Here is a 12,020-nt window from a genome sequence, read left to right on the forward strand (position 1 = left end):
TCTACAGGTCTATCATTAATGTTCATTATCTGAGCTGAACATTATCATATCTATAACAATGAAATGTTATAGTGTAAATAATGATATTTGTGGTAAGGCGGCATCAGGAAGAACACATGTCTGAGAAAAAGGAGGACAAGATAAAGCTTTTAAACTGTTTCATCAACAATTGATTTGTGCAACCCAGCTCGTCGTCCTCTCTGTGGAGGAGCACGGCACACGGCAGATCTGCGTCTTTAAAACACATCTGAGGTAAGACAAAGGAAGAGACATATTTCATTCTCTGAAAGGATGACAGCTGCTGTAACTCATCTTTTGCAAATGTCCTGACCTGACAGGGATCCGTGGGAAAAAATAAAGTGTTATAGTCAAAAACAACAAGATTGATACATTCAACAAATGACATCAAACAACCTTTATCATGTGAGAAATACTTTTGTGTTGTTCTACAAAATGGTCCCATCGTGTCTCTCTTTAATGTGTAAATAATAACTTACTGCATGCCATTGCAAGTGCAAGCATTTTTATAAACAATATTAAAAGCATGTTAAAATTGTCACTTTTTGAGGGTGAGCAAAAAAAACACCATTTGTGTGTCCCTTTAAATGCAAATGAGCTGCTGATCCCTACCCTAAGAGGGCGGAGCTGCAAGAGCTTGTGTTAGACACGCACTGAAAAGGTCAGAAACTGTTCAGCCTTTTATGTTCAAACCGAAGTCGGACACTGATGGAGAGACTCAAGAAGAAGTGACAACATGTAGAATGAGACAGGATGTTTCTGAATGGTTTGTTGATGAATTTATGTAGCTGATGTGGAGTTAACACATTGATTAGCATATTCTGTCATGATAATCTTTAAATCGCTCATGTGGGAACTGTTGTAAAATGCCTTCAGTGTCAGAGAATATCTACTGCATGGAGATAAAACAGGTATAGTTTAGTTTAATTACAGTTATAACTTATGTTGTCATCTGGTGTGTTTATACTGTATTGCAGTAACTGTGAAAAGATGGATGTGGCGGCTTGAGCAGACTCCTAAATGTGCTCGACTACAACAACTCTTCCTCTTCTCAACATGGCCTTGGTTGTGTGTTCCCGGGGGCGGGGTTTATGTACATTTTAGTGAATAGACTTGTTGTAGTCCCTACCAGCCATTTGTTGTAGTCCTTAAAAGTAATTTATTTAAAAGAAAATCTCTCTTATTTATATCTCTTATTAATATCTCAAAGCAAAAATGTCTTTGCTTTGAACGTTGTAACTTTTCAGATGATGTTTATGCTTAAACAGCAACATTACACAACTAAAGTTCAAAAAGTGAAATCATAAATCAACCACCTCTTTAAAAGACATCAAACCACAAACCAAAGGCTCAAAACTTGCTACCGTCTCCTGGAAGATGAGACACTCTGTTAATGAATCTCTACACACAGAAAGCTACAGAATCATTTTTATTCAGCAGACACACACACACACACACACACATTAGCAGATGTCTAGAATCACAGACAGGTTTGTTTTCCGTCCCACGGACATCTTGGTACAAACTATCTGTAGTTACATCAATACCTCACATCTGTTCAGTTCATGGACAAGCTCCACAGATCTGGCTGAAAATACATCAACAAACCCGCCTCTGTCGTTACATTTCTGTCCACGTCCCTAAAGCAAACGAGTCCTTCAATAACCATTATGCAACAGAAGCGTTTATGTACTGAGAGTAACTATATATGACACGCACCTCGACCAGACAAACAGCCTGAACGCTGGGACAGCTGGTCACACACTGATGACTATTCATCACACGCAGGACCGTCAAACAAGTGAAAGTCAAAAACAAGACATAAAACTACTGTCTGGTCAAATGTGTGTTCCCACAATGCTTTTCCAGCCCTCTAAGTCCTCTAAAATGAATACATAAAAGGGCAAAATATCACTATTGATATAATAAAATCTGAAAAGGTGGTGTGAAGAGGAGAACATTATGTGAAAATCGGTTTAATTCTCTAAAAATGCTGCCAAAAAGAGGCCCCAGTGAGCGCTGTCATTGTGCTTTATGTTCAGGGGTGCACAGAACTTTTTTGGTCTGGTTGAACATAATAGATTATGTTACATTTAATTTTTAATTCCGTTTTATTTTTTCTGGATCTTTTTTGTCCATTTTTTTTTTTTTGTGGGGACTTCATTTTAATGGGTAAATTACAAATTACATTACATTTTTTTTATTTTAAATCATGTGTAATTAATTGAAATCATGATATCTTTCATTATTTTTTTAAATATATAATTAGTAGTTTTTTCATAAATTCCCTGTTGTGTATCTGTTCTGTTCTGGTAATCAATTGAAGGCAGAAAATATGAATTTATCTTTTAGTCATATGAAATGAGTTAGTCAAACAAAGTGCAGCACAATGAGTTTACTAGTAAAATTAAAACATGGATGAAAAATTGAGACCTTTGAGTTTTTGTGCGTTTATGATATGATTAAGTTCAAGTATTCATGTTGCAGAGGCTGAAAACACTGCGAGTGTCACGCATGCTTCAGAGTGTGTGTGGGAAATTAAAGCATGCGTCTGCGCCATTCATTCCTTCATTTTTAAAAGTTTTCTTGTGGTTTAATATTCACAGTCACTAGTCTATATCGTGGATTCATTTATGTGTACTGACCTGCTTTTTGTTTATTCATCAACATTTTTACAAGTCCTGTGTCATTCCACGTCATACAGTAAATACCGTTTTTATGACTGGATTCCAGGATTTTCTGCACTGCGGAAATGGCCCTAGAAAAAGCCAACTAGACAGACATTTAACAATTAATAATTAATGAACACACTTATCATCATGATTGCTCTCTTACCAGAAATGGAGAAAAATTATACTTCTGTAAGTAAACGCGTCCCTGTCTCCACTCACAAGCACTTCCCTCCACATTTTCCGGTTCGCATCGTTTATTTTTACCACATATGCGCACCCCTGTTTATGTCACGGGGCTGTTGTAAGCTTGATTCTGATTGTTCAAACATTCTAAAATTAGTAATTATTTTCAGGGAAACCCAAGGCTAAAGTAGTTCCAACCAGGTTTTGACCACATTACAATTCCATATCACTTCGCTAATCGATTTCAGGTTATTTCAAAGGTCCTTAAAAGCCACAACGACACTGACCAAGCAAAAAGATATTAGCGTTGCACGATTAATCGCAATTAAACCACGCGCAATTTGGCAAACATTGCGTTTTTTTTTATGCGCAGTTTCTTACGGCCGTTTCACACCGCAAGCGTGAGCAGCACGTATTTTTTTCGGCGCCCATGTTAATCAATGAGTGCATTCACACCGGGAGCAGGAGCAGCGCGTGAGCGTCAAGCAGAAGCGTTGCGTGAGCAGCAGTGAAGCGGGGGTTTCGGCTGCGAGCCTATTTTTGCTGCGCTGCGGACGCTCCTGACGCTCAATTAAAGTGAAAGCACACTTTTAAAGGACAAAATAAATACTATTTCACACAAAAAGTGCGTAAAATGCACACAAGAAGCTCGTATAGTGTATTTGAACAATAACTGGAGTATGTCAGAAAAGAAAACGAAGAATAAAAAATATCTGTTGAAGATTTACCAATTTAAACTTGTTTTAATTATTCAGTTTGGGTGAAAGTATGGTTATGATTATAAAAAATAAAGTAAACTAGCCAGAAAATATAATAAACTTTCGTTTAGTTTAGTATTTAATACTCAGAAAGGTATAGGCTCTCTGTCTGCAGCTGCAGTCACGGTGTAAAATGAAAGCACACTTTTGATGGACAAAATAAATATAATATCACAAAAAAGCGCTCACAATGCACACAAGAAGCACATGTGTTTTAACAATAACTGGATGTCATTAATTTAATCATTAATCATTAATTTAATTGTCATTTAAACGGGGGGTGAAACACTCAGTTTCAGTCAGTGTCATGTCAATCTTGAGTACCTATAGAGTAGCATTGCATCCTGCATATCTCCGAAAAGTCTTTATTTTTTTTATAATTATATAAGAAAGATGCGCTGTTCCGAGTCTTTCCGAAAAAAGCCGAGCGGGTGGGGGCGTGTCGTGTGAGCGGAGCTAAATAATGACGTGTGCTCGCTGCTGCTATTGTGTTGAGTCGAGTGCGTCGTAAAGCTGTGTCATCCCTAACAGCGGGAAAAAAACTTTATTCAAAATAAAAATATGGCTTTTAATCAGATACAGCCATACATCTATGATCCGGAATCAGACCCAGAGGCTGCAGTTGAACAGGAGCAGCAGCAAAAACGACTAGAGCAGGACGTCTCTATGTGGTACAAGTTACACACTAACTATATAATATGCTTAGCGGCTTGTGTTATTTACATATTTATACTTGAATTATATCGTCATATTTTTGTCTTTGAAGGTGTACATGTGGGAAGTGCAGTTGTGCACGTGTGTTTGTGTGTTTACGCGTGGTTTGTGTAGACAGTAAGCGGACTGGTTTTGCACGGCAGGCTAAGTTAGTGTTTACATAGAAAGACACGGAATAGTAGCGCATTTGAATGAAGAAGCGCGCTTATTTAGTTCAACATATTTCCCCACTCTTTGTGTATTGTTGTTTGGAGTGCTTTTACAATACACAAACATAAAGTTACACATATAGTGGCCAGCTAAACAAATGTACACGCACTACACATCGCATGCTCCATTGATCAATTAACTATACGTGATCATGTTTGGGCTACTTGATGAGCATAGGCAAAAACAGACATTTGAAGCAGTCTCACTCACCGCCTGCGGTTCTAACGTTGGGACTGCTCCATCATTCAGCATTAGGCGATCGGGAAAATCCGGCGTCGAGCTGGGCCTTGTTTATGAAACAGTCGGCACCGAAATGCAGCGAACAGATATAAACATTCGCGCAACTCAGTTGCTGATCCGGAAAAGCAAATTACATCCACTGTTGCCTTAACGCGGGGTTTTTGGGGAATCTGTGCAGGACTGTCTTGGTCTGGCAACCAAAAACGCACTTTTTTGGTGACATTGTTAATTGTGCACATCACCTGTCCAGCATCCTACAAGCCAGCGCTTTGATGGGCGTAGCCTGTTACTTTCGCTCTCTCCCTCTCTCTCACTCACGTGCTTCCGGTATAATTGTCCGTAAGGCCCATACAAGGAAATTCCGCCCCCATTAACGTCAAAGGGGACGCATGATCTCAAAAAACTTGCCGAAACTTATGACTAACCGGAAGTAGTATTTTTGACAAAGAAATACTCCCATCAAACGTCCACCTTAACTTTTGAAACTTTGTCTATGTTTAGTATGGGATTCCAAGTCTTTAACAGTGTAAAAAGATCAGTATGCATGAAACAGCATTTCACCCCCCCTTTAATGATTAAAGAAAACGAAGAATAAAAATAATCTGTAGAAGATTTACCCATTTAAACTTGTTTTAATTATTCAGTTTGGGCGAAAGTATTATAAAAAGTAAAGTAAACTAGCCAGAAAATTATTACAATTTATTTTAGTTTAGTATTTAATACTCAGACAGGTATAGGCTCTATCATTGTGGGAGCCGCTGCTGTGACGCTGCACCAACGCTTCCAGTGTGCATACTCTCACGCGTCTGCAGCTGCAGTCATGGTGTAGTTACGCTGAAGTGCTGCTCACGCGCTGTTCACGCTTGCGGTGTGAAACAGGCGTTAGTGAAGCACGAAGTAGTAAATATTGCTTCATCTGAAAGCCAGAGGGCGCTCTCACACAGGGTACTCTAAATATGCACCGCAGAAGTACAATAGCGCACATCATTCCAGGAAATCGCTATGAACATCATCTATCGTTGAGCTGAACAAACAGAAGATTGAATCGCTTTGATTGATTAAACGTGTTCAATGCGTGTTGCTTTTTCAAATGCACATTATCAGCGACTTAAACTCGCAGTGTTTTCAGATGGAGCAGCATTTACTACTGATCACAGAGCTGTCCTGCACTGACAACCTGCACATTAAAAAAATTAAATAAAAATGTATTCGCAGCCTGCGATTTCATAATCTCAACCAAGCCAAACCAGTTTAAGCGCGGTTTCATGTTTATTGTGATTAATCGAGTAGCTCTAATAGATTTAACATACAATATAAAATAAAAATGCTAACCATTTCCATGTTTTCCTTAAGAAATTACATTTCATTATCAATGGAAAGCACACTCCCTTTTCTTTCGCTCTCTCTTCCATACAAACACACACACTCGGTATCAAGGTAGTGACGTGACTGTTTATGAAGCAGTTCAACTTATAGCTTCACTATTAGTAGAGACACTGCCGTCAAAGACATTTGAAAGACACACAGACTTTAAAGTCTACCAATCTCTCTCCATTAGTCTGCCTATCAATGGCTCAAGCCTCCGTTACTAGCTCTAAACACATTTTGTAATTAACAACAGAAGCGTGAGATGAGATGCGTAAGAAATTAGTCCTACACACAAGAGAGTTTTGAGGGCAAAAAGCTGACAAATGTCTTGAAATAAAACATCTGAACAATGTCTTGAGGTATGGCAACCGTGGTACAAGCGGAATAATTGACTCCGGGCCGTTAAATGATTAGAAAAATAATGCAGGCATCAATTATACTTTACGCATGACAGATGTTGCTCTGGAGAGATATATTCCCCATTAAACAGCTATGAAACTTTATCAGCGTTATGATCATCTTCGGTAGATCTCTATCTCGCGCACACACACTCAATCTCATGGGCAAGACAGCAGGAGGATTTGACGTGTTGCTCTGTAACCATCACCACTGTTCTGACTGAGTAAAGAGAGATAAAAGACTTTAGATCTGATGATAAAGTCAGTTCGCAGCACCAGACACGTGCTGCTTCAACCAACATGTGGATGTACGTCAGCATATCCCCAGGAGACTTTCCTTTAAATAAAACCTCACGCTGGATATTTATACTGCATGACAGATGCTTTAAGATCTTCTGAAGAACTGTGATCTCACATCTTGTATGCTAGTTATGAAAACTTGTGAAAAAAGTTATGGTTTTGAAAAACAAAACAAAACTATACAGCATTCTTTTGTAAAGGATAGCTTGGATTGATTTAAGAACATACATCACATTTACCAATGGTAACAGCATGTTATTACTACTGAACTTGAAATCAGACATGTTACATGACAGCACAATATTCTCATACTTGGTCATGTGACCAAACAAAAGATGTCAGTAGTCAAATAAAAAAAATTGCTTACTATTATATATAACCGGCAAAATAATAGCAAATACAGATTATATATCATTACCTGCCAGGCAATCAAATCCTTCAGCCTTTCAATCTTCTCCTGTTCATTCGTATGTTCCTGGATGTATTTCTCCGTGAAAAAGGCCTAACATTTTAAAAGATATTACAATAGAAAACGTATTTTAAATTGTAAATATTTGACAATATTACTGATCCCAAACACTCAAATGGCAGTGTATAATACGAAATGGTTCAAATAGTTTTCACAAACCAGTTCTGTTGATTCGCTGCGTTTAATCTTTGTGCCGTCACACAATTTGGCAATAATTACCAGAATAATCTCATACCTTCTCATAATTAGCAAAGCCGCCCATGACAGCTGGGTCCACGATGCCGTTGAGGAGCATAGAGAGGGGGTTGATGGGAAGGCTGGGGTCGTTAAGGTGGCGCTGGACCATGTTGCTAATTTTCTCATTGGTCAGTTGCATGGTCTCCATAGCGTTTTCAAGGGGACTGATTTCCTCCTGCAGACAGAAACAAAAAATATAACTTTCAGAGAATATTCAACAACAAAACTGTTGTAACTATGTTAAAAATGACACTCGACAGGCGAAATGAGTTTATGCAGAAACATTCACTAACATTCACAACTTTTACTTTAACCAGCTCTCTAACACATTACAGTTTAAACAACAAGTTCAAATCACACTCCACTAATGAGCAGCGAGAACACCAGCAGGTTTTTAAGTCAAATTATGCCTCACATTTCTGTTTACTGATGTACAAATGAACGGGTTAACACGGTCTTTTCGGCGATAAAGGAATTTCTGGCTCTGGATCCGTCACCCATAATGCATCTGTGACAGAATCCGAAATCAATCTGGGAGAGACAGACGCTCTGATGTGTCTATCTCGGGAAACTCGTGCCAGGGAGGCTAATGAGACAAAAGCACACGTGAAAAGTGTGTGGCGAGACGTGAGAAGGAGAGCTAAAAAGAGACTTTGAGCAAATTTGAACGGATAAACACCAGGGCATCCAATCTGGGTCTCACATGATGCCAGAGCCTGGCCCTCTACTGCAAAATATTTGCATGCAGCGAGTCAGCACACGTAATCATGAGTCCCCCAGTGATGGACGGATTGAGCAGGACAAGGAAGAGAAAGAGAGTGGTGAGTGTGAGAGATGTCTACAAGATTCATTAAACATAAGACGTGTTAGGTCTTTCATACTCGAGTATGGTGAGAGTAAGACAGGTAAGCTCTACTTTAGAATAGAAGTTGCACAGACTAGTTGATGAGTGGACTTTAATGCTCTGTCATGACCAGTGCTGGGGAAAGTAATTACTTAAAAAGTAATGCGTTATATACTTATATACAATATAGTCTCTAAAAAAGGAACTAACTGCATTACTTAGTTCCTTTGTATGGGCTTGCTGTTTTTCTTCTATTTTTGACAAATGTAAAGGCCCTTCACATCAAAAGTTGAAGAATAGGATGCAGAGGAAGAAAGTTTAACACGCTGCAGCAATAAATATATATTTTTTTATATAACTCATTCGTTTACATTATATAAAGCCTTAAACTTCTGCATAATTAAGGGCATGGTTACTCTGAGTGACAGGTGGATAGCCATTTATCCGCCGTCTATAGTCATTACGTCACCTCAGCTCGCCCATGTCCCGCCTCTTTGCCCATTTTCCGTTATCTGGACGTCACTCACAATGACGCGTTGCCAAGATGGCGACGGCCCCTACTTTACGCTTCAGAGCGGCTTATCGGAATCCTGTGTGACGTCACAGACACAACGTCCATATTTTTTTTACAGTCTGGTTACAACACACTCCACCTACGCAACTGGGATTTTAACTGTGTCTTCTTTTGTTAGATCAGCATTAAAGAACAATCTCAACTCTTAATAAACAGATATAAGATTTAAATAATATCAGATTTGTCTCATTTAAAACAAAACACAAAAAACTGATGAGAAATGTACCTTTGCTGTGAGGTTAAATAAATGTTCAGTAATATCTTCCAAAGACTTTTGAATTATGGCACAGTTTTTTCTCTGTATACTGTTGATATGACAACTAGTAAATACACTAAGTTTCATATGCTGGCATGTGTGGAAAGTTTCAAACCAAGTGTGTTCCAGCTAACCCCACGCTCCCCTACAGGTATATATTATGCAAGAGCGCAGTAAGAGTGAGACAGGTCAAATCTACTGTATCAGAGTTCATTCGAGGTGAAATAAGACAGGATCCTTTTCCATACCATAAGCCAAAAAAAACAAGAGGCGTGATTATGAACCTCTGGACGCTCTGTGGTACTCACCGGTGAGGTAGACACGACTTCAAACCAGCGCAGGATGCCAGGCAGCTTATAGGCGGTTACGTAAGTTGTCCTTTCAATCCACATGTTCTTTTAGAAGAATGGAACAAATTGAAAAAAAAAAAAAACATTAAGTGAACATTTAACAAAATGAAAGCTTTTAGCAAAAGGCCACATTTGAGGTAAAGAGTGGCCACAATTCATTCCTGCACTCTTACAGGCGCTGTGTTTTTCTTCAATTTAAGCCTCCATTTACTGGATTTTAATGGATGTTTACCAATAGCAGATGTAAGTGGGGTGGGGGTGGGACAGACTTTATGTTTTAGTATAATGGCGCAGTGTTCTCAGGTTTGACATCTCGCTGTAATACCTCAGCGTGAGCTCTGCTGTTGCCTTCTTAAAAAGGTTTTCAGAGAACGGGCCGTTAGAAAAACAGTTCTTCTAAATGAGAACTACAGAGCACTTTACGCATTGAGTGAAATAACAAAAGGAGAAATCTTTCAGGCATAGAAAAGCAAAAGGAAACCCACTGAAAACTCATTGTCTGGATCTTTCTCTCCTTTCCGGACCGGTCGTGAATACTGGAACTTCTGGACCTCATTCACGGTGTAAAAGCTGCAAGGTAAAGCGAGAAGTAAGGTCAGTGATTCATTTTCAGAGTGTCTGGTGCTTTGGAGAGGGTTGCATCATCTCAGGAGGTATTTAAGAGGGTTTGACAATGATAAAAAACAGCTAAACTTAAATCAACAATCGTGCAAGGACATTGTTGAAAAGAGGAAATATAAACACTAGTCGTGCTTTGGAATGAATCTTTCACCTGAGTGAATCTTTTACGTTTACTTGCATGGCCCATCATTCACACATTTCTACACATCTCCCATCTGATACACATCTCCCATCTGAGTTGACCAAATACTTTTTTGATTACAATGTATAGTAGCCTTACAAATTTGACCACATCTACAAGCATTACGCAGAATTAATCGGCATTTATGAATGGCAGAGTACGGCAGTTGCCACACCCTAACATTCAAACAAAACTCATGATGCTGTTTGTTAGTTATGTTGCTTGAGTTGGTATTTGGAAGAAATTGCAGCTTTGAAAAGCTAACTTGAGCCTAACACCATGTCCTAACCAGACACGATTCAATAAGCAAGTTGTCTGTCCAAACAGTCCAAACCAGACTCGACCCGAAATCAATCAAAAATCACAGCCAATCAGAAGACCGTGTGGGCGGGTCCAGACTGCATTCACAACTAAATGGACGAGAAGCCTACATGAAATTCCTAAATCTATTTATTATAATTAAAAATACATAATGAGTGACTGAAACCATCGTTTTCATCATAGAATACACTTCATCTTAAGTTGACAATGAATTAGCTACAGAAACATATACATATAATTTGTGTTACCTTTATAGACATAGCCTACTGAAAGCAACAATACACAATATATTCGTTGTTGTTTTCAGTAGGCGATGTCTATCCAGCCGCGATGCCGCAGAAATAATATATAGAAGGGCCGTGAACTGCTGTTGCGGCTGGTTAGTAGGTTACAAAAAACATGGAAACGATGGTCAGAACACGTTGTAAGGGCTGTTTCAGAATTTGCATTGATTTTGTAAGTCTGTGCATGTCCGTGGACTCTGATTTTTGTTTAGATATTACATCATTAGTTGGGAATGTCTTTGTTGTATGGCCAAAAGGAATCATGCCATACCCTAGGCTTTTGTGAAACGCTGTCACTGATTTAAAGACTGACTGCAACAGCAATAAACTGCATTATAAAGCCGCCAGTGAAAGAGCACAGCATTGACTGCACAAACTTACTGAACAAATATGCCTGACAGTGAATGAAATGGTGTTTTGAGTCTGAACAAGACACTGAGTGAGAGATGAACGAGTGTAAATGACTGATGACTGTATACGGCATGGGTTGCGAGTAGCCTGTTGGAAATGCAGCGCTTTTGTGCACATAATCAAAACAGATAAGGAGTTTTCCCCACAGAGGAAGTGAAACTCATAATTAATTTATCTTGGATATTACTGTTGTCTAAAAAAATGAAGCTCAGCAGTTGACAAGGAAAATAGATCTGCCTTTCATTTGTGGAGAAAATGTTAAAAAACAAAATGTTTCAGTCTCTCAATAGATTTTCCGAGATGTAAATTCTATTAAAGGGTAATATGACTAATTTCACTGGTGTATCTGCTGAGAAAATGATTCAATAGAAAAGCCTACACGCTAATTCTGACTTCTGAAAGCACAACTGCATAACAACAATACTTAAAGTCTGTTCACCACCTCCAAAAAGAGTCAATGAACGAATCAATGAATGGATCTCTAAAGGAGATATTTAAATGTTTCAACGTTGCAACCAAAACTGCCAAAAAGATGGAATAAGGAGAAAAAAGTAGACCATTTGACCTTCCCAGTTCACAAACACACTGAAATATGTCAGATTGTCCAAGTC

At 38.7% G+C, this 12,020-nt stretch overlaps 1 protein-coding gene across 2 annotated transcripts in view; it reads right to left on the reverse strand.

Annotated features, from left to right (window-relative positions):
• dock1 (dedicator of cytokinesis 1) overlaps window positions 1–12,020 on the reverse strand; it is a 305,592-nt gene that overhangs the window by 26,474 nt on the left and 267,098 nt on the right. For both annotated transcript variants that reach the window (XM_067430394.1, XM_067430393.1), the window contains exons 43-46: window positions 10,077–10,161; window positions 9,550–9,636; window positions 7,566–7,742; window positions 7,280–7,363 (exon numbers count right to left, since the gene is read on the reverse strand). In XM_067430394.1, the coding sequence (XP_067286495.1) occupies window positions 7,280–7,363; window positions 7,566–7,742; window positions 9,550–9,636; window positions 10,077–10,161 (433 nt within the window). The remainder of the gene's footprint in view (window positions 1–7,279; window positions 7,364–7,565; window positions 7,743–9,549; window positions 9,637–10,076; window positions 10,162–12,020) is intronic.

This window comes from Pseudorasbora parva, chromosome 21 (genome assembly GCF_024679245.1).
Source record: "Pseudorasbora parva isolate DD20220531a chromosome 21, ASM2467924v1, whole genome shotgun sequence".
Classification (NCBI taxonomy): Eukaryota; Metazoa; Chordata; class Actinopteri; order Cypriniformes; family Gobionidae; genus Pseudorasbora; species Pseudorasbora parva.